Here is a 24053-nt window from a genome sequence, read left to right on the forward strand (position 1 = left end):
TCCTAACTGGCCCACTCCCATTCTGGTTCTTACTATTGGGTGCTTCAGCCCAGCCACACATGTTCCATGCCCATACACAGCTCCTGCATGTTTCAGCAGGGGCAGATATCTAGCCGAGCCCATCCTATACCCTCCTTGGTCTCACAAGCACCAGCAGATTCTGGAGTCTAGCCTAGTGTGGCACACACCAGACCCAGTCCACAGCTACATTGAGGGACACTACAGTCATGTCCAGCCAAGATCACAGTCCCCATTGCGACACTTAACCTTACCAGTGGGAACTATTACCCAGCTATGCTGTCCCTTTAGCTTCTTTACCAGGCTTTTTCCCAGGCTCATATGTTGTGCATGCCAGTGGTTGCTCTGACCCAGTTTAGCATAGCCTATCCCGCCCTTCTCCCATTTTGACTTTTGCTGTCTTATGCTGGAGCCTGACCTGTTCTGGCCTGCCACAAGCCCCAATTCTAGTTGGTGGGTTCTGCAGCCTAACCATGGCCAGTTTGCTCCCATCCTTGGCTGATGCAAACCAGTAGGTGTAATAGCCTATCCCAGCGTGACCCACACTTCAACCTGGTTCCTGCACATGCCAGAGCATTAAGGTTGACCTGGCTCTGCCTGGCCCACCCATTAGCAGAATCAACCTACAGACTTTCCAACTACCTTGCTGGCCTGCCCAACACCCAACCCTAAATCACATGCTCACTAGCAAGAGGTATTGCCCATCAGGGAAGTTTCCCAAGTTCCCCCACCAGACCTCTGCCAGATCCAGATCTCACATGTGCCAATGGGTGCTAGTTCCTTATGCAGCATAGTCTTTCCCCTCTGTCCAGGCCCTTTTATGAGCTGGTTGATATTGCGGTCCAGACAGCCCACAACCTATTTTGTGCGTGCCTATGGGTGCTGTAGCCTATACTAGTCCAGTCTGTTTCTAAGCCCCGTATGTATGAGTGTCGAAGAGTTCCATGGTCATGGCCTAACTTAGCCTGTCACCTCCACTAGTTCTTAAGCAAGCCAGTAGACATTGCAGTTACACATGTTTGGGTCCACGTATCTCCCACACAATCTGTCTCTGCACCAGGTTATCTCATGCACTTCTTATGTCATGACCCAGCCTAATGTGACCCATCCTTTGTTCCAATACTCACTAGTAGGTACTGTGATCTAGCCCTGCCAGGTAGGGCATGAGCACAAGCTTTTGTGTACACTGGTGAGTGGTTGTCAGTGGTAGTCCATGCTGACTAGCCCAACCCTTCCACTTGGGCTGGTGCATCAGTCTGACACAGAAAGATCCTCTAGCTTCCTCCTTCCAAACATCTCAGTTTCAGGTCCCTCACTTACCTGCAAGTACAGTGGCCTTGTAGATGAAAATCCTGCAGATGTCATTCCTCACCTGCAACACACACCCTCAGTGGGCCTCCCTCCTCATATCCCCATACCCCCTTCCCTGATCAATCCATAGTCTGTGTGCCCAGGAGCACATGGGTTCCCCAGCCTGTCTTCCCAATCCTATTCATCCTGTGGGAAGGCGTGCTGGCCTGGAGCTCTGCCTGTTCGCTAAAGATTCAAGATCCTAGATAGGTTCCCAGACCCGGGTCTGGCACACATGCATGTTTAAGAGCTTACTTCTCCACTTGCTTGGGACACAAGGGTATATGGAAAACGCTAGGATTTTCCAAAAGGCACATCACTCTAACCTTCGACCTTTACCTCCCCACACCCCTCTTGTCCTTGTGATGCAAACCGGTGTGTAATCTCAGGTCTTCCTCTGACAGCCTCCAGTGCTCCCACAGACCCCAGAGCTCTTGGAAAAGAGTGAAGCCACTGGCTTCAGCTCTGCAAAAGCTGAGGCAGGAGAAGCATTTCTAAAATCAATGACATGTTGAATAAAAAAAGATGAAGGTCATACACAGTTAAATACATTGAAAAAGATTCTAGTATTGATAGGACACAATGGTTTGGCTGCTGAAGCTGGCAATGTATAGAAGCTACAATTTACCAGTGGATAGACTTAGTATAGACATAATTCTTGATGTCAGGTGGCTTAGATTCTAGAGTGGAAGGGAAAGAAGTTAACAGATATCTGTTTGTAGTAACTAATGGAATGATGGAAAAAAAAGTACAGGGTAATATCAATGCACAAAAGGGACAATAATGCAATCAATAGAAAACCTTTCTATTAGAAGCCATATCTAATCTAAAATAACAAGAAGTACCTTGAGTACTATGACTAGTAGAACATCATTATGTCGTTATCCTGATTTAATCAAAGTATAGTACATATTTTTAAGGCAGGCACTGAACAAATGACAGCATCCTTACAATCTTTCAGAATTTTCAGTTTGCTTCAGAGACAAAATCATCACTATAGTATCATTAAGTTTTCATTTAGAAGCACTCAAGATTGTTTCCCGTAGGTTCTCAAGAGTTAGCCTTTTCATACATTTGTATCAAATCCAGTTATTTTTCTGTGACCACTCACTGAGTCACATACCAGATTTATTGACTCAGATTCTATTGTGAGGCTTGGCTTACATCTATTTTGGCCTGGAGAACATACTTGTTAAATTCTATCGGAGCCTTTGGCAGCAGAATTAAACTCTTGCTGAAATCCAACAGATAACATTGTGCTCTATGAAGTCTGATTGTAAAGTTCTTGTTTTGGAATTAGACATGGAAACATAAACAGCAAAAAGTAAGGTTTTAACAGTTACCTTGAACTAGAATGCAATGCAGAGTATAAATATAAATTCTAAAAGTTCAGAAAAAATGTAAAGATGTTATTAACAGCAGCAGAACTTTTGACACATAAAGTCATGATGAGTAAAGAATTGAGACTGCTTCTGTCATAGTTGCTTACTTCCTTCCTCACCCAAACGACTTAAAAAATGTGTCCACTAGCTTTCACAGCAAATGATATTCGGAAATGATATTCATTTATTAATTTTAATTTTTCATGATACAGTTCCATTCACTCAGGGCTTTCCTTTTCCATACTCTGCTGTTCCACTTCCCCATCAACGTTTCCTCCAATATTATTATAGTAATATAGTCCTTGAACAACCATCACAAGTCCATAATTTGGCTATTTAAGCATATCATTACACTGTAGGTATATAAAATGATAGGAATTCCAGCATCCTGTTTTTAAGATATATTTAACAACTTCTTTGAGATTCTTTTTTTCAATATACTTTTTAATTCAACATTTTCTTCGTTCTTAAAACAGAGTTGCTTTGTATAAAGTACTGATTCTCTGAGATATGGCATTTCATAAAATATCATTTATTTCACCATTATTCCACCCAAACTTTACTATCAATTTGATGTTAGTTCTTGTTTGCTTTAGCAGAATGCATTTTTCCTTCATGAGAACTCTTTAAAATTGGTATTGTAGCCTTTTTACTGCGTTTAAACTATTTTTGATTCAAAAATTATATGATAGTCTATCAGTTTATTTTTCTAGCAGTAGAAGTTTGAAAATTGTGTATAGTTGCCTTCATAGTATCTTTTTTCCTTGAAGATTTTGAAGATTTCTAATACTAAAAACAATTCTAGAGAAGGAAAAATCCTTATTCTAAAAACTAGCTCTACTTATACGTTGTCAGTAAGTTTTCTGTACTCTGTAAACTAAGCTTTGAAGCTATCATTGTTTTCAAAAACTTCCTTTCACAGTTCAGGATTTTTTATGGATCTATCAGAATCTATCATGATAGATGAACTTAACTGGGGTGTGATAGCAAATCACAAGTTTTCCTACACACTCAAAAAACAATCTTAGCTTACCTATTTTTAAAAAGTTTTATTTATTTTTGTTGCAAGGTCAGATACACAGAGAGGAGGAAAGACAGAGGGGAAGATCCTCCATCTGATGGTTCACTCCCCAAGTGTTTGTAACGGCTAGTGCTAAGCTGATCCGAAGTCAGGAGCCAGGAACTTCTTTCAGGTCTCCCACATGGGTGCAGGGTCCCAGGGCTTTGGGCTGACCTCAACTGCTTTCCCTGTCCAGAGGCAGGGAGCTGGATGAGGAACGGAGCCTCTGGGATTAGAATCAGCTCCCATATTGGATCCTGGAGTGCAAGGTACTGCATCTGGCCTACTTTTGCCTATTTTTAATAAGCTTGTTTGTCAATCATTAGTTGTGAAAAAGCATGCCATTAAAGTATGTCATTAGTTAAAATTATGAAGACCACTTAACTAGCTGATCGTAAAGTTTACCCCTTTATTTCTATTGATATGTGATTCTAAATAATCAGTAAGATTCTGTACATGTATTGCGACTCAGATGATTGTACAGCTTAGATTTCAAAGGAAAACAGTAAAGCGTAAAGTAAAGCCAAAAATGAGAACTTGCTAATTCAGTTTCATAAGGTTTTCAGTTAAAAATGAAGACAAACATTTCATATACTTATCATTTGACTAATATTAATTACCTAACTAAAGATATTATTTCCACCACTCAGTTCAAAATAGATAGTTCTTTCCTGTTTGTTATTTTGAAAATACTGTTCTATCATTGACATATACTAGAATTGAATTATTCCCAAATCTTTGGCACACCTCAATGTTCAGAATGTCTCGCTGTCTAAATAATTCCTACTATTTATGTGTATTCTATGAGCTTTAAGGTGGAAACTATAAAGATAAAATATGATTCATTGTCTCACAGTGGTTTAAAGCCTGATCCTTTAATGTAATGTACACAACCCTTGCATCATCTGCAACAAATAAAACATTGATATCTCATCATTTTCCTCCTATCCTGCTTTCTTTCTATCTAGAGCACTATCTGTCATAACATTCCTTTGTTGTTATGTCTTATACAAGCAAATTTGAGAGAAAATAGTGACAGAGAGGGTTATCTGTGTGTATGTGTTTATATATTCATCTATATAAACACGCATCCATCCATCTATCTAAATATAAACATACTCTAAAAGAGGGATGGAGAGAGAGAGGAAATATCATCTATTTATTGGTTCCCAAAGAAATGGTCACAACTGTGAATTGATAAGGATAAAGTGAGAAGTTAGGAGTTAGATTCAGGTCTCCCACATGGGTGGTAGAAACCGACCTATTCTGAATTACATCTTCATTGAGTGCACTCACAGGAAAATTGATTAGAAATGTTGGCAGGATTTGATCCCAAGGCACTCAGATAACGATGCTGGTTTCTAGAACATTGGCTTAACTCACTGTACCTCAATATCTCCACCTGTCATAGCTTTCTTGTAGCATCTGTCAAAAATGTAGATTCTCTAATGGGAAACATGCACAACTACATCTGTACATTAAATATAGTGTCAGTTCTCAGAGGATCTAGTCAAGCCTAGAAGAGCCTCCTTTGACCGAACAACCAACAAAAATATGTCTTAGGGAAAGATTTGAAATATTTTGCCTGCGAATTTTTAGGAATAGAGAGGAAGCAAATTTTTCTTGACAGTAAACGCAGGCATTTCCTTCTTTGACCTAAGTAGTCATCCTTGCCTCCTTTCTGGGGGACACATGCTTTGACTACCTCTTCTAAGTGTCACGTGGTGCCACCATGCTCCTAAAAAAACGTTGTCATCCCTTATTGTGTAAAGTAGAAAAAGAAACCCACACATAATAATGAATACAGTGAGCAATGCTTTTCATTGAGTTTTGGTGGTGTTGTGTTTTGCTTTCGCTGTAATGTAAGTTAATATCTAGACCATCAGCAGGTACGTGGTTGTGTGTAATGGGGTTTTTTAAAACAGTGTAAAATCATTCAGCTATAATGTCTATGAACTCAACTACAAAATATGTGTGAAGAGTATTATAATGTTAAGAGTATTATGCACAAACAACAGGCCCAACATTTAATGCAGTAACTGTATAACTGGTCTTTAATAAACGCCTATAATACGCTGAAACTTGAAGTGGCCAGTAATTCGTTTTTTAAACTCATCTGTTGTTCCATTTTCAATAATTTTGTCATACAAAATTATATTCTGGAATTGTGTTTTTATACCATTTTCAAGCCTGGATTTTGGTGGGAAATGATATGGTTTAGCCAAATTTAGTCATTAAAAAATTAAAACACATCCAAGCTCCTCTAAAACTGGTTAAAGGAGCAACCTAGACACATATGTGATTGTATGTGTATGATACAGCGGAAAACTATTGTGACAGATTTTTCTGAGAACTCTTCTGTATTCACCGTACTGCTTTACCTTACTAATCAGCAATAACATTTTAAGGTACTCATTATTATAAGTTGTTATGTATTCTTGATAAAATACAGCTTTGTGTTATTTTATATTCATTTCATGTCAAGTTTAATAATCATACATATTTGTATAACTTAATTTCACTTTTGAAGAACCAAGCTTCATACAGGATAAGCTTTATGCCAACCAGTTTGACATTTTTGTAGACAAGGCTGACTCCAAATAGGATTAAAATCCCTCTAATCCTGATGGAACAAATCAACCAAGAGATGAACTGCAAAATATAGTTTCAAAGAAGAGTAAAGTGTATCTACTTGGTAAGGCAGTTTGGGGAAAAGTTATTATTCTTTAAGTAAATAGTAGAGTGGTTAATGTGTGTATTAGATGGTTTTTAATGAGTTGAACTCATCATTTCAAGGCAGAAGTATGCCTCGTTTTTATTGTTTTTTTTTCAAATTATCCTATTTCTGAAAGATATATTGTGTACATTCTTCAATGACCAAATGTTTTCATGTGTACTTTGATTTGAAGCAACACTTGATTTCATGTCAATTGTATTCTAATTTATCCTTTGAAGAATTTAATACTGATTGATAAGATAAAATGCAAAGAGATTAACAATCTACTTTTCATGGAGAATACTGCTGTACTATTATATGTAAAATTTAAACTAGTAGAGAAATGACTTTTTAATAAACAGCTTTATATATGTGGTAAATTATTTATATATTCTATACAAGGTGTGTACATTGCAAGAATTTCTTTTTGCAGAATTTGTACTTGCATGTTTGGCAGTGCTTTAATAAATATGAAAATATTTTTTTAATAGATTCAAGATTGGTTAAGTAAATATCACATTCTATAATAATATTTAATCAGAGCAAATGTTACTAATTATAAAGTTAAATGACTGTATGGTCATAGAAGTCTATAATGTTGGGTTTATGGAAAAATTTCAGCTAATCACTCACAACACAAGATGGATAGTTCATTTGTCATTATTTACCCTTTTAGCTCTGTATAGCAGCAAGGCACTGACAGTTTAAGCACAACTCTTAAGAATTCTGATTGTTACTCTAAAAGCATAAATAACACACAGAAACACAATCTGACCACATGCACATTATTATTTAAATGACATGAATGTTTGCTAATGATCAGATTAACTAATCCTGAAAATATGCTTTACAGTTCACTTAGGGTTATGAGTTGTTTAGAGATTCAACAAATAAACGCTTTGAATTATTTAGATGATTTAAGTACACATTATTTGTGTCATAAAACTTATTTTATTTTTGCATATTTAAAAACAACAGTAATTAGAGTAAGTTGTTATTTATTCCAGGCACAAAACTGATAATAATTCATTGAGAAAATGGTTTTCAGTTGTAACTGCTAATGCAAATAACATTTTAAACTCACGTTAACCCCACATCTAATGACAAAAACAAATCTGATTGATCTGGCAATACAAACACTATAAACTGGATATGGTAATGAAAGCTAACAAAAAAATAATAAAATGCTCAAAAGCTGCATACTTCACAATAAGCTGTGATCAACCAGGTTTTGATGTATGTGACACTATTTTTTATATATGTATATATATATATCACCTTGTAAAACACGAGTGATGAGGACATATCTACTGTAGGACATCTGCTTAAATTTCATTCACATTTGAAATGCATGTAACTTTCCTGCCTCTTAAACTCACGGAATACAAAGTATCAGAACAAAGGAGAACTTCCTTAATTTTTTTTTTTTTACAAGAGAAGGACTCTGCTAATGGATACAGAGCGGTCAATCAATCATGCTACCCTTTTGGCTGAAGAGAAATCTTGCTTAAATCTATGTTAATGGTTTCAAGAATGGACTATTTAATACTAACATTTTGGCAGTGACATACATGAGAATGATGTTTAATTAAAATGAAGAAATCCTTAAATATTAGCATTTTTATACAACGCTTAACTAATGTATCCTCACTTCTCAGAGAAAATGGTGGTATTTTTTTACCATGAAACTTATGATTTAAAGTAATTTATGCTATATATTTTTTATTGTAGAATATCGTTTTTAATTTGTAAAACCAACCCATATTTTTTCCATAAAGCTTCCTTGTGGAAATATTTTTAATAAATTGAAAATATGTCCAAACATAATAGCAAGTTTTATTATATATGTTGATTGTATACTTTGAGGCTTATTAAGATAAAATATTATTAAATTTCCCTTTTTTGCTTAAATTGTTTCTGCATGTATGATTCATCAGTGTAACAAGAATTACTTTCCTGTTTTTAGTTTATGAGTTGGTTATTTATACATTAAAAACCACATGAACAACTCCCAAGTATCCACAATTATTTTGTTTTGCATCAATATTGTTCAGCAATTTTCCAGCATTCTGAATCTAAGTTTAGAGGACATTACAGAAAAACAATTATGATTTTTCATATGTGCTTCATATACTTTTAGGGCTCTGATACAAAGAATGAAATTATTGATAATTTTGCAAACATATGTAAAATACTTATCACAAGCATAATTAATTATAAATAGTAAAATGTGTTTGATACATAATAAGTAACCCAGTCAATTGAAGTCCAACTTTTGTGACTCAGATATATTTTCTACAAGCAGCTGTATTAGTTCCTTTCTTTGGAGCTGTACTGAACTAGATTTTGCATTCATTTCCAGTGGATCCATAAATAGAGTAAAATGAAGACTCAATGTAAGATATCTAATTTGATTTTTTTGTTTAGTTTATAATACATATGTTGTGAAAGGAAAAGATTCTTGACCACACTTGAACATTGAAATAATCATTGGGATTAAATTTCAGTGTATTTTATAAAAAATGTTACTTACTTCCATAGAAGTGAAGAGATACAATTGCACAATGGTGGTTACAATGGTAGAAATACATATTGCCAATAAAATGTTAGCAAGAGATTTAAAAATGACTATACAGCACCGCATCAGAGAATTGTGTTAAGAGCATAATGGTTAATATTTTCCATATAAATGAAATCCTTAAATATTTTTTGAAATATATGTGGGGGAATATACACATTTAACCCTATTTCTTACCACAATATTTCTTGATGTGGAGCAGAAAGACATAATAAATGACATTTTTTTTTCATTAACAAAAAAATAAAGTCATCCATGCATTTAAGCCACCATTAGTCTCTGACTCTACAATAAGGCATATCATCAATCTTTTGCAAAACTATGACTTTAGCATTCTAAACTCTTTTCAGTGCTTTTCATGATAAGGACATAATAGGCCTTGTGAATTTAGGAGTTAAGATATAGTTCCAACATGTTAACTCAGGCTCAGCTTTTGCTGCTGTTGCTATTTAACACCAACTTTACAATAAAATGTTTTGCCTAGGAGAAATGATGGAACGTATAGTAGAGGAGCAAATAGACGGGGTCCTAGAGAGTTTATTACAAATGACACTGTTTTTATCAGTGAAGTCACATTTGTCTATGTATCATCCTCAGTCTTAATGATATGGAAAAGGGTGACATTGAATAGGACCTGGTGGCCGTTGTTCCAGGCATAAAGAGCTCTATCTCTTGCATTGTAGTCAAGCATGGATATGTGGAAGTATTGGTTATGGAAGGGAATATCTGTGTACTCATATGTGGACGTTTTGGTAGAATAGGAGTAATACACCTTGGCGCCCGTTAGGTGAGAGTTGGTGACATACAGTGTCCCACAAATCATGAAGGATTCCCCTGCACTTCTCTTGGGGTATCCAGTGCTCCAGCTCTTCGTCACCTCCAAAGTGTCTTGGTTAAGTTGGCTGATAACAATGTTGCCTGCATTCTGGTTAGTTGCATACACAGCCCATAGTCCAATTTCATCAGCCATTAGGTCGATATCAGAGAATCCACCCCAGGTGTAAGGGTAGACGTTGTGAAAGCCAGCATACTCCAGACTGCGTTGTGCAAGCACTCTCCCAAGATCAAAGCTGTATTTGATGATAATATTACTCTGATACTTGTTAAAATAGAGTGAGCCATTGTAAACCACATGGTTAGTTCCTGCCCACTTGAAAGGGAGGTTGTATGTCCTTGATTCTGCCCCACTGACAAAGTCTCCAATTGATTTGTACTCACGCACAATCTTATTGTTTGTGTAACTGTCCATGTACCAAACCTAAAAAGAAAAAAAAATGATGTAACTGATTTCTGTATTTGTATTTTTCAATGAGCCAAAATAAAGATAATGGGAGAATTGAAAATCTCCAAATTCTCAGTTTCTGGAAACCACATTTATGTGATCACTTATCTGCTGAGTATGATAATATGAATACTCTGTGCAACTGTAATTTATTGTGCAACATGTAATTTATTGACTGATATCTTCTTTGTGCTTAATTTTTGATTTTTAATGAGTTCATAATTAATGAGCAAATAGGATGTTAACATTTTATACATCACTGCATTTGAGCTAACTTTCAGGAAATTATCTCAAATCACACTTTTCTCTGGAAAAATAATGCTTGCTCTATTTTTACAAAATATCTATTTTCATTTATTATTATTTTCATAGTCCCTAGTATTTCCACTATTCCCCCGACCCAGTAACCCCAAATTTGAGTTCTAGCAAATCATTACAACAGCATAGAGTTCCTCCTGAACAGTCATAAGTCCATTATTGCAGTTACAGACAATGGCAGAGTCCAGCATCGAACTGTCAAGACGGAACAGTTTTACTGGGAGTCCATCCTCAATCCAGAAGTAGAGAGGCACAAGGCACCGTATCATCACATCTAGACATTTCTGTCTCCACTACACAGTCACTATACATCCCCCTGAGTATTTTCTTGCAGATACAACAGAAACTTCAATCAACATTTGTTCTCTTAAGCAAGGAATAGCACTACTACCGATAGATAGATAGCTGGATAGATAGATAGATCGATAGATAGATAGATAGATAGATAGATAGGTAGATAGATAGATAGATTTGTAAACTGTTATTGGAAAGGCAGATCAGAGAGACAAAGATCTTCTGTCTGCTGGTTCTGTCCCCAAGTGACCTCAACAGCCAGAGCTGAGCTGATCCAAAGCCAGGAACCAGGAACTACTACAAAGTCTCCCACATAGGTGCAGGATCACAAGACTTCCGGCCTTTCTCTTTCATTCACAGGTCACAAGCAGGGGCTGGTTCGAAAATGGAGCAGCTGGGACAAAAACTGGTATTGATATAGGATCCTGGCCCTTGCAAGGTGATAATTCAACCATTTAGCCAGCAAGGCAGGCTCACCACTACCATCTTTTGATGAAACCATTTTAGTAGCCAAAGAATGGGACTCCTGAGAATCTTAGTTTGTACTCAGTTGGGTAAGGTAAAGGATAGAGAAATGGTAAATTTCACTATGTTCGGGCCCGGCGGCATGGCCTAGTGGCTAAAGTCCTCGCCTTGAACGCACGGCGATCCCATGTGGGTGCCGGTTCTGATCCCGGCAGCTCCACTTCCCATCCAGCTCCCTGCTTGTGGCCTGGGAAAGCAGTCGAGGATGGCCCAAAGCTTTGGGATCCTGCACCCGCATGGGAGACCCGGAACAGGTTCCTGGTTCCCGGTATCGGATTGGCGCGCACCAGCCCGTTGTGACTCACTTGGGGAGTTAATCATCGGACAGAAGATCTTCCTCTGTGTCTCTCCTCCTCTCTGTATATCCGGCTTTCCAATAATAATAATAAAAATCTTAAAAAAAAAGAATTAGTTTCCAAATACTTAAAAAAAATTTTAGTATGTTTATTTATATAGTATAGATAATATCAATTTAATGTCAAAAGCCTTCCAAAAGTTGGTGCTATTTGTTTGAAATTACCTCTAAACTCTACAGGCATTTTGTGAAATGACTTTGATTTTTTTTTCTCTTATCTAGTTTGAAGAGTGTATCGTGTAATTGCTATCAGTATACAATTGGATTATAGTATGTGTTCTAACATAGGTTTATTAGGTATTCACAGCTTTATTAATATTATCAAATAGCAAACATTTATAAATACTGCATTACCTTTAATTTGACACTAATAAGCATAAAGAAAATGAATAGTGTAGAACATAAATAAATAAGGCATAATTCGAAGGGAAGTTTGTGAAACCAACATACCCTGTTATTTTTTTCAGATGCTAAAGGGTCTGTCATCCAAGCACCAAATCTTGTTCCAGATGTCTTGACTGTAATTGGGCCTGTGATTTTCATCAATTTACCACATGCTGAAATTATACAACAGAAGCTAGTTGACTGAATCATAGCCAACAAATTCAACAGACATAATCATACAAAAAGCAAAGAGATGGATACAGATGCCAATACATGAGGTTAAAATCACATATTCAGAATGGAACATCATTCACATCGGGTACAGTTGATTAAGCAGTCGGTTTTTATAATTCTCCACTTAATCTGTACATTGCTCTGCTGTTCTACTCATTGTAACCTTCATTCTTACAGTCCATGACCATGAAATACCTTTCTGTTTTCTTTGTGTCTTCCACAATTTCTTTCATCAGTATGTTATATTAGTAATTTTAAAAATCTTGTACTTCCTGGGATAAATTTATTTCTGTTTGATTTCATAACAATTTGTAATATACTTTTCTTATTTTTTTGTTTTTCAATACATTATTGATTGTATAAAGTAATTATACCTTTATTGATGCATACAGCTATTATTATTTTTTGTTGATTTTGTTTACAGTGATGACAAGCAATTTATCAGTTTTAACAGCTTTTTAATGGCCTATTTCTGTTTTATATGTTTTTTGACAAATTAATCAATAAAGAAAATGTGATGAATATAAAAACTGGATATTCAACATTGCAGTTGAATATAATATTGCAATTGGCAACAAAATAGAAGGAAGTCAAAGCCATATGACTAAAATAAGTAATACATAGAAAAATATGTGCAAAATTTCTCCTTCACATTTCAAAAGTAAAAATGGGTTAGTTGAACTGAAAATATTGATTTATAGAATCTGAAAAGCATGAGATGGTAAAGGAGGAGGAAGAAGACTGAATAATAGATATCAAAATATAATTTAGTATGAGCAATATGTTTTGGTTGGCCACAGTACAATGTGGTGATTATAAATTGTATTATCAGAATGACAACGTATTATATATATATTTTTTAGAACTGGGAGAGATAACTAAAAAGCTTGTTCTTGGAATGGCAGAATTTACATAATTACTAAAAGCAATATTGAGCTTCAGTATGATTCTCATCAAAGTCCCAACGACGACATTCTCAGAAATAGACAAGATGATACATCAATTCAGCTGGAAAAAACAGAGACCATGACCAGCTAGAATTGTTATGAAGAATAAAAATAAATCTGGAGAAATTACAAGACATGCTACAGGACAGTGGTTGTGAAAACAGAAACCACATTGAGTTTCTTAATCTCTAGCATTTCAAGAAATCCGAATTCAATACATTCTCCCCGTTTAAAAGAGATTGAATGTGACAGCAATCACATAAGATACTGCATTATTTTATAATTTGTTACGGCCTGATAAAGCAGACCAAATTTTCAGAAGACTTTATGGTATTATCTACTACTACTAATGTAATAATAGTATTTGAGGTTAAATGTCTTTGGAGTAATTCAGCCTAAGGTTTGGTATATATCTGAAAAATGCGTGATTACTGCAATATCAGTTTGAACTGGTTGAAACATTAGTTTATTTTCAAGGGAACTTGTTGAGCATACCATTTGAATAAGCAGTAAATAAAATTTAATAATATCCGAAGTATTTTAATTAAAAATTCATATGCATAACGGAATGAAAATTTTGTGTGTAAGTGTATTGAAATGGATATAAAGCCAACACTCTTCCGTCACCCCAAATAAATATACCACAAAGCAAAACAGCAATTTATTCTTGGGCTTAGAGAAGTAGTTCTGGCTTAAGACAAAGCAGTAATACATTCTTTTTCCCTGCCTATGGATGGCCTCATTAAATTCATAGTAAAGGACTAAAGCTTTTTAAAAAAATAGAAAACAAACATGCAAACCCCAAGCCATGTGAATGGTTAAAGTACAACTAGTGAGAATGTTTAACAGATTTCCAGAAGGCTGGGGAGATGGGCATTGTCATTAAAGATTTTAAAAAGTAGGATGTAGCAGTGCCTACTTGGAAGAAATCTACTGGGGAGGGAAATGCTCCACCTTGAATTTGAGAAGGAAGGGACACAGGCACATGGGGGGTCACAGTGCTTTGCAAGTGAGAACAGAACTTTGGTAACAAGATTATGACTTAAATCTTGCCCAAAGAACAATTGGTTCTAGTTTCATTCTTAGAATCATGACTGTATATGGCAGATTTAAAAATCTGCACAACTGTGCTAATGACAAGCAAATCTATAACAATTAACATAGGTACTGGAAGTGCCGATCCAAGGCTTTCGAAAAAGGTCCCGAGCAATCTACTTACATAGTTGCCTTGGACACAATGTTAAGCATTACTTCAATAAAAGAGATTCAAGGATCTATTCCTGAAGTCATTAGCAGTTAATGGGTAATCAAGAATGAGAAGATATCTGGTAAATCTATATATTAACAATAATTATGGCACAATTGTAGAAAAATGATGGCCCTACTAGAAGACAACTTAGAGAACAGAAGAGACCGTAAGATATTCAGGAAGATTTCTGTACTGTATACCTCATATTGGGAAAGAAAAACATACAAGAAGTACTGTGTATTTCAATTAATTACATTATTAGAAATCACTGTTTTTTGAGTAGAAAGTTATCTCTTGAAGTAGAATTAAGATTATGGAAGCAAATAGCCTTGATTCCTAAGCTCAAACACCGGAGGAAGGCTTACAGAATGAAAGGAATAAGAAAAACAGTGGAAAAGAATATCAAAGAAGTTATGCAGAAAGCTTCCTCCAGTTATATAAATACAAATGTTGGATTTAAAAGGGTGTATGATGCTGAGTGAAAGTAAGATGTGGACCTGTGTTGACAATATGGTATTATTATAAGATTAAAAATGAATTGAATTTCGAGACCTGAAATAAAGTGAATTTTTTGAAAGTTATCCAAACTCTTCTCACAGAGCAGGGAGTCCATATGCAATGTCTAAGATTGATTAACCAAAAACTGTTGAAAAAATAAATATAGTAGTAGAAATATGTGTCAGTCCTCAAACCCTACATTTAAGTTGTTAAGTGTATTTTACTTACTAGAGCCAAAACAAAAAGAAACCACTGGGTTGCATTTCAAGAATTTCCTTCTAAATACACAATTTAGTGTTTTTTTCCATTTTTTGAATATTTATTTATTTTTAATTGGGAAAGCAGATCAGGTTTTCAGAAAAATCTTCCATCTGCTGGTTCACTCCCCAAATGTAAATAATGGCTAGAGCTGTGCTGATCCAAAGTCAGGAGGTTCTTCCAGGTCTCCATTGTGGGTGCAGTGTTCCAAGGCTTTGGGCTATCCTCTACTGCTTTTCCACACCATAAGCAGCGAGCTGAATAGAAAATGAGGTATCTATGACACAAACCGACACCCAAATAGAATCATGGAACTTAGAATGTGAGGATTTATTGATCCATATAACTGGCCGCTTTAAATTTTTTTAGAGGCAGGGATAGTACTGTGTAATAGTGGGTTGAGTCAGCACCACCTGTAATGCCAACATCCCACATGGTCACTGATTCAAATCGTTAGTGTTCCAGTTTCAGTCTAGAGCTCCCTGTTAATATGCCTGGGTAAGCAGAGGAGAAAGGCCCAACTGGTTGGACCTCTACACAGACTCTTCCTTTCCTTCTGTAATCACCTTAATTTTTTTTTAATTAAAAATGAATTTATTTAGCAGCCGACATAATAGCTCAACAGGTTAATCCTCCAGTTCACAACACTTGCATATGGGTGTAGTTGGTATCCCAGCTGCTGCACTTTCCACCCAGTTCCCTCCTTGTTGCCTTGGAAAGCAGTGGATGATGGCCCAAAGCCTTGAGACCCTGCACCAAATTGGTAGGCCTAGAAGAGGCTCCTGGCTCCTGGCTTTGGATTGGAGAGAGAACTGCTTAATGGAAGATTTTTTTTTTCTCTGTCTCTCTTATTCTCTCTAAATCATTCTTTCTAATAAAACAAGTTTGAAGGAAAAAAAATGAACTTATTTATTGACTTATTTATTTGAAAGAATGCGAGACACAGAGAACGAGATGGAGAGATGTATCCCATTTGCTGGCTCACTGCCTAAATGCTCACGAGAGGCAGAGAAGGGCCAGGCTAGAGCCAGGAGCCAGCAACTCCTGATCAGCCTCCCATATATGTGCCAGTGATCCAAATATAAGGCCATAATTCACTGCTTCCCCTGTCTGCAATCAGGAGGCAGGGACCAGGATGAAGAGAGGTGGTGGGACTTATCCCTTAACATCTGGCATTTTCTCTTAATATATATGATCATATCAATCATCAACATCATATACTATTATTCTCAGAAGTAAATATCAGAAAGAATTCACCTCCAGTGTTTATTCTTTCCAAGAATAACTTCCCCTTAAAAATGGTTCTTGTCTCCCTGTTTTAAAATTGATATTTTCAGACAATATTATCAAAATTAAAGATTTATGCAGACATTTGTAAAGCTGTTTTTCTCCATTATAATTTTTGAGACATAGGGTTATTTTAGCAGCGATAATAGCAAAGGATATATAAAAGAGAAACAAAATAAGTAATAGAAAGAATTTTTGTTTTTATGATCCCCAAACCAGCTTTTGTTCAAGTATGTTGTTATCTTTTTCATTTCAGTCTTGCCCACAGAAATGAGGAAAACTATAAAGAGATAGAAGCGATAATTTCCTGAAGTACCCAAAATTCCCAGAATACAAAAGTAGATGGCAAAGAAGGGCGTTAGGAGTTTTACTTCATTGATTTTTCTCCTGTTATGCTCTGCTGCATGCCATGAGACATGTAAAAGTCTTACTATTTACAGTATGATTTCTGTGTATGTGCTAAAAATTCAGAAAATACAATGGTAGCAGAGGAGACTTTTATCCATTAAATTATTGATGGTCAGGCATAATTCATGTTTATCAATCTGTAGCTCAGGAAAATGATCATTTCAGATTCATCAAGCATGATCAGTTTTTTTTTTCTATCATCAAAGCAGAGAAACCATTTGTTGGCTGTTCATTTCTTTAATGTGTAATTGTATCTTGCAATATCTGATTAAGGACTTCTAAATGGCGTTGAATCTTAATACCATGCCCACATATCTTATCTAATGTAATAATGAATATAATTATGTATAAAACGTCATTTATTTTTGCCTAAGGTCACTGGAAAATTCAGTAGCCTTAAGAAGGAAGTACAGTTGTTAAAGATACCTAAAATAAAGTCCCCTCGTCTACACACTTGGTGATAAGATTTCTGAGTATTATTTAAAAAGTCATTTGCATACAATTATACAGCTGAGAGAGACTGAGGGATAAGAATAGAGACAGCCTGCCATTTTGGATAACAGAGAGGAAGAGATAGAAAGGATTTTCATTTTGCTGGTTCACTTGTCCAAATGTTGCAAAAATCAGCTCTGGGCCATTCTGAAGCTAGGAGTCACAAACGTCATCCTGGTTGCACCTGGTTACCACCTGATGCCTGGAGTTTGGGGTAATTGTCCATTGTCTTCTTAGTTACAACAGCTAAAGATGTATAGTGAGCAAAACTGCTGGAACTTGAATCAGCTCTCCCAATATGGGAATCTGGCCTTAATTCATGGTGTCAAAGTGTCAGCCCCTTCTATTACATTTCTTAGTTAAATCCCACTCACCTCTGCCCCAGGCAAGCTGTTTAACTTCTCTGTTCATTTCCGCTTTCACTAGACTCTCTCTTTCTCCCTCTCTCAAGGTTGATTTATTTTTTGAAAGGCAGAGTTTGAGAGAGATTAAGAATGTGTGTTTGTGAGGAAGGGAGGGAGTCAGAATGGGAGAGAGCTATGTGACAGCAATGGCCATGGTATAGAAAGCAGTAGAACTAACCAGAGCCCGGAGCTCCTTCTGGGTCTCCAGTGCTGGTGGCAGGGGACCAAGCACTGGGGACATCTTGCAGTCGTTTTCCCAGGCCATTATCATGGAGCAGACAGGATACAAGCCATTGCCCATTAGGAATGCTAGAATCACAGGTGGTGGCTTTACTGGATTTGTCACAAAACCAACTGTGTGCCTTTATTTCAATGGTAAGCAGAACAGAATGTGAGGTGTTTTGGGATTAGATATTGAATTATTGGGGAAGGAAGAATGGATGGAAACTAAAGATCATACTTTTGTTATCTCTTTGTAGCTATGTTTTATATTTAATATGTTCTGATATATTTTTAAAGCCATTGTGATCTTTTCTTATTTTCTTAAATGAAATTTTCTCAAAAAACACTCTGTAAACATTAATATCCGGCTATCATGTTTCAGGTGTGTTGTGGTCATCTGTAAAAGTTCAATTTGAAAATAATATAAATTATTTCTGACCTCATAGTGCAGTGGAAATTTTTGAAAATGAAATAATATCTAAAATTATGCTATATTTTTAAATGGCTAAGTATCATTACAGGTTGCAACAAATGTTTTAGGAGCCTATGCAGCAAGAATTCAAACAAGATCGATGAGCCATCAGGGCCTGAAAAAGACTTGATGCCTAATAGAATAAGTCCATTTGGTGTGGAAGGTTTTCCATGGAAGGGAAAGCAAACTCATCATCCAGGAAGTGGAAAACATGCACATTTGAGAATTTGAAAGGATTAAAATGCAACAGCTTATGATGAATGCATGGTGAGAACCTTAAAGAAGAGTGCTAGGGAGTTTGGCAGGATTTGTTTCATGAAGAATTCCATGCAAAGGTGTTTGGATTCCATTATGGAGATAATTGAATGAACAATTTTATTGTGTCTGAGAAACATTGCACTAAATGCTTAATGTGATGAATAGGGGACATTTTCAACTGAAACTGGTGGTTAGGATGTTATTGCTTGAGAAACATAAAGTAGTGTAGAGAAGAGATAGGACTGAGTGACCACATTTGAAAGAAAGAACATGTGATGATTCAAGCAAAGAATTGAGAATGACACTCTGGCTTCTTTCTTTTTACAACAATTGAGTGAATGCTGGTCCCATTCACTAAGTTAAGCTGGTCTGGGTTTCTCTGCCACATGTGTGCAGGGAGACATACTATATTGCTTTGAGACCTTCCTCTGCTTTCCTAGGCTGCAAGCAGGGAGCTGGATGAAAGTGGAGCAGCAGGACAGGAACTGGCAACCACAGGAGATTCTGGCATGTGTAAGGCAAGGACTTCAGCTCTTAGGCTTCTGTGTTGGGTCCAACAGTTAATTTTCTATTCCTTATTGTTAGAGTTTGGGAATGCCTAGCAGCATCAAACAGGATGATCTGGGAGAACAGTGCAGGATTCCAGCAAGGCAAACAGTTAAACTGAAACCTGCAGACTGAGTACTTTACCACTTGTGGCAGGTGATATGTGTTGTTAGAGAACGGTTCCAGAATATAGGTAGTGTGTTTGGATGAGGAGTAAAAACATCTCCCAACAGGCCAGCAATAAGAGAGTAAAGGACAGGGTCCCGGCACTATACCCTAGTGGTTAAAGTCCTCGGCTTGCACATGTCGGGGTCCCATATGGACGCCGGTTCTAAGGACGGCCCAAAGCCTTGGGACCCTGCACCTGCGTGGGAATCCCGGAAGGGCTCCTGGATCCTGGCTCAGCTCCAGCTGTTGTGGTCACTTGGGGAGTGAACCATTGGAGGGAAGATCTTCCTCTCTGTCTCTTCCTCTCTGTATATCTGCCTTTCCAATAAAAATAAAAAAGTCCTTTAAAAGAGAGAGAGAATGTAAAGGACAAACACTTGTGCTTATATGATGTGAGGGGAGAAGTGACAAACCAAGATGGGACTGACTTGTGACTTGTGAGGACACAAGGAATGCATAGGAATTTTAAGCAGAGCTAGACAATTTCAGATGTACACTTCTGAGAATCCCTTTTTAAACAAGTTGGGCAACTGGCTTGATAGGAATAAGAATTGGGACTGTGAAATCTACATTGTGTATTTTAAAAAATATTAATTATACGTGAACACAGGTAGACATTATCTGATGAGCAATAAGGAGCTGAGGACTTCTGAGCCTGCCTTTGGGTTAAACTTATTTCCTTATAATTGATTTTGTTGGATTCTCTTAGAAATCCTGGAATGAGTATTATTACATCACTACTCCAATGTGGTGTCTCCTCACATTGTTTTGAAACTGAGATAACTGAAATCAAATGGTGCATTTTTGCTATGCTTTCATCAGCTGAGTCTAAAGTCTAAAGTCTTTAATGTGTTCCAAGTTGGCCATTCACATTGTATCTTACGAATCTATAGTTACTAGTTTTTAATAATAACGTGATTAATACTACTTAATTGTTTTTCTTCTCTTCCAAAGTTAGTTCTTATCCCACAGAAGCTTTTCCTTACAATGAATGAAAAATCTTCTGTCAAAAAATACAAGACTGTTATGCACTGAATTTAGCAACCACTGCTTCTTCAATTCTTGAGTATTGGTTTAGTCTGCATTCAGGTCTGAGATAGTCCTGTGAGAACTTTAATTGAATGATTGACTCATAAATGCAATATACAAGTTAGAAAACACGTACCCAGTGGGATCACACATTTCAGAAGACAGTAAGGTGTCCATATTCCATGCCAAACACCTGATCTGGTTCAGAGTGGAGGATAGCTATCCAACTAGGCGCCTCTTTCGTTACTGAGTAGATCAGTAAAGTCAATACCAATATGGATAGCACAAGACTTGTTTGGCATTTGTGTTAGTCCTTGCTGACTCACATTTCGTCCCAGGGTAACTTACACTTTCTCCACTACCAAAAATTCCTTTCTTTGTTCAGCAAGGATTGACCATCACATACTAGAAATAGAAACTTATTTCCATGCGTGTATCCAATGGAACAGGTTGTATTTGCTAAACCATGTATTGCAAGCCACTAAATGGTAAAACAGTACTCTGAAAATGAAGAACTTATAAATCAAGATACATCAAGTCATTGTGAGACTTTTAATCATGAGAGGGAAGACAGTGGTTTCAGTATATTTAGGTATTTATGCCTATCTGCAAAACATAGCATGTAGTTTTCAATGTAACTGCTTTAAAAACTAACGTTGACAAATGCAATTGTGTTACTCACTGAGCTTTTTCATGCAGTCACGAAGTCTGGTTTCCAAACTGAGCACTCTTTGATGGAGTTCCTCGTAGTCATATGCACCAATTTCCTCCTGAATCCCAGTGAGGACTGCAGATAGATTGCGGATTTCTTCCTTGAACTGAGTGATTAGTTTTGCATCTGTTTTGTACTGTTCTAGCACAGGGATCAAAGGTAGGAGCTCATCCATCTTCTCTTTTAACTCCTGGAAAGCAGATGATATTTCTCTTGTGAGTTTTTAAAAATAGATCAGGCAGCTACATATTTTAAATTATGATACTTGAAGACAATTACTTAAAATCTTCAAATTTTTAAATTTATTGAATTCTGGCATTTTATGAAAATATAAGTTTCCATATCATAATTAGTAGTCACTTCACAGACTTCAGTTATTCTCCTAAAAAAAATAAATCTCTCCTGAAATGGTTGCCTGTTATTCTAGCAAATAGATCTTTACAGCAATTAGAAAAAAAAAATGCTGCAGCAAATATGTATTTGTGTATCATTTAGTTTTTGGATAACGTTTTGGAAAGTGAATAATGTGTCACTCATTTAAGAAACACTAAAAGGCCCCATCTCTTAATTATATATTTTGGTTGAATAAGACTATTGGAAAAGCATCAAATACTCTAACATTATTTAACCGATTCTACCTATCTGCCTACTTAAGATCCACATTATTGGGATATACACACCAAAAAATTGGATTCTGCGTCAGCTTTTTTCTAAAAATTTGATATTAAGTTCTAGTAATCTTTCACTTTGTTCAGCCACTGTGCTTAGCATAGATAATTTAGATATCATGATGTACAGCAAAACTGCTGACCCAGTTAGAGTCCTATCATGAAGAAACTATGATACATAGTATATGGAACAGACAAACAACTTGCACAGAGTTGCATGAAACTGAAATACTGACTTTCCGTAGTGAACAGTTCATTTGTTTTCTATACAGGGTCCTTTTTATTCCTACTTATCTCAAGACTGGACCAAATCTACAGCGGCATGTACAGTTCCAAGATGTTTCACTGTTACTTTGTTCCTGCAAACTTTGTGGGAGTAGTGCATAAGAATATTTCTTTTTTTAAGATTAATGTATTTTTATTGGAAATTTAATTTTACAGAGGGAAGGAGAGACAGAAAAGATTTTCCATCCACTGGTTTACTCCCCAGGTGGCTGCAGCAGCCAGAGCTGTGCCAATCCAAAGTCAGAAGCTAAGAGCTTCTTCTGAGTCTCCCATGTGGGTGCAAGGGTCCCCAGGCTTTGGACCATCCTCTGTTGCTTTCCCAGGCCACAAGCAGGGAGCTAGATGTGAAGTAGAGCAGCTGGAACACAACAGGTGCCCTTATGGGACCCCCGTACTTGTAAGGTGAGGGATTTAGCCAATAGACATGGAGCTGGGCCCTCAATGAGATTATTTTAGGAATTTGAGTAAATTGAGAATTTATTACATGTGATTTCGATTGTAGAAAGTGTTGTAACTCTTACGATCATTTCAAAATCATCTACTCTTGTCATCAGAAACCATGCTGTATAGTAACTGTCTTAAAGGGCTCAAAATTGCATTTGAATATGACATTTGTAAGATACTGTCACTATAGATGCATGACAATAGCAGGAGCACTGTCTGCTGCATTGTTTGTGGGCTTGAGTTTTTTGTGGCAAAATTGCTACTTGATTTGTAAATGTTGATATCTTTAAACGTGTCTGCATATGCAACATGTTGAATAGGAGGGAAAAGATAAAGATTCATACGTTAGTGTTTGAAAGGAAAAATTGCAGTTTTGCTCATTTTATTGCTCATTTTAAACAAACTTAATAGTATGATCATCTTGTGGTATCCCTAAAGGGAGATACAATCGTTTCATTAGAATTTTAATGAGAGTTCTGTTGTTACCACTTGCTGCATACTATAACATTATTAAAATGAAAGATCTTACATTCTACTTTGGTCATATAAAAGAGATAACATAATGTCAAAGATTTAGTGGCTCTCCCTGGTCAAAATAGGAACTCATAATTCATTATTAGAGTTGCAGCAACAAATGAATTTTGAAACTCTGAAACTTATCAGAGTAGAGTGATATGTCCAACAAGCTCACAAATCAAATACTGAAAAGATTAAAGTGGAACATTATAGTTTTTTGTTTACTATCATAATCTCAAATTTTTAACTTCTCCTATGAGCATTTTTGAAAGCAACTTCATATGTAAACATGACATCTACCATTAGCATGACTCAACCTGTTTACCTATACATTTACTTCTCTGTGATTGAGGTATGAACACAGTATTGTGAGAAACTATTTAATACCATGTTAAAAGGTACTTTGGTGCAAAAATTGCTGAAATCAATGATTTTTCATAATGTGCATATTCTATTAACTTATTGAAGAAATTTTGTATATTTAAATTGCATAGAATACTGCCTCGATTGTCTGATTATTCAGAAACATATTTGTTGTTGCAATTCATGCTAATAGAGTTTAGTAGCATATTCTTGGATGATATAAATTAGGAAAATCCAAATCATTATGTCACACAATGAACCTGATAATTGAGTTTTGTTATTGGTGGCCTGAACTAGGTGAGTTATTAATTTGGTTTTTGTCAACTTTTCA

The 24053-nt window shown here is 36.2% G+C and overlaps 1 protein-coding gene across 2 annotated transcripts in view; it reads right to left on the bottom strand.

Moving 5' to 3' along the window:
* Positions 1–9024: 9024 nt before the first annotated feature.
* Positions 9025–24053, bottom strand: part of OLFM3 (olfactomedin 3) — a 184980-nt gene continuing 169951 nt past the window's right edge. For both annotated transcript variants that reach the window (XM_004582002.4, XM_004582001.3), the window contains exons 4-6: positions 21417–21636; positions 12329–12435; positions 9025–10362 (exon numbers count right to left, since the gene is read on the bottom strand). In XM_004582002.4, coding sequence (XP_004582059.1) covers positions 9685–10362; positions 12329–12435; positions 21417–21636 — 1005 coding nt within the window. In that variant the 3' untranslated portion in view covers positions 9025–9684. The remainder of the gene's footprint in view (positions 10363–12328; positions 12436–21416; positions 21637–24053) is intronic.

This window comes from Ochotona princeps, chromosome 2, assembly GCF_030435755.1.
Source record: "Ochotona princeps isolate mOchPri1 chromosome 2, mOchPri1.hap1, whole genome shotgun sequence".
Classification (NCBI taxonomy): Eukaryota; Metazoa; Chordata; class Mammalia; order Lagomorpha; family Ochotonidae; genus Ochotona; species Ochotona princeps.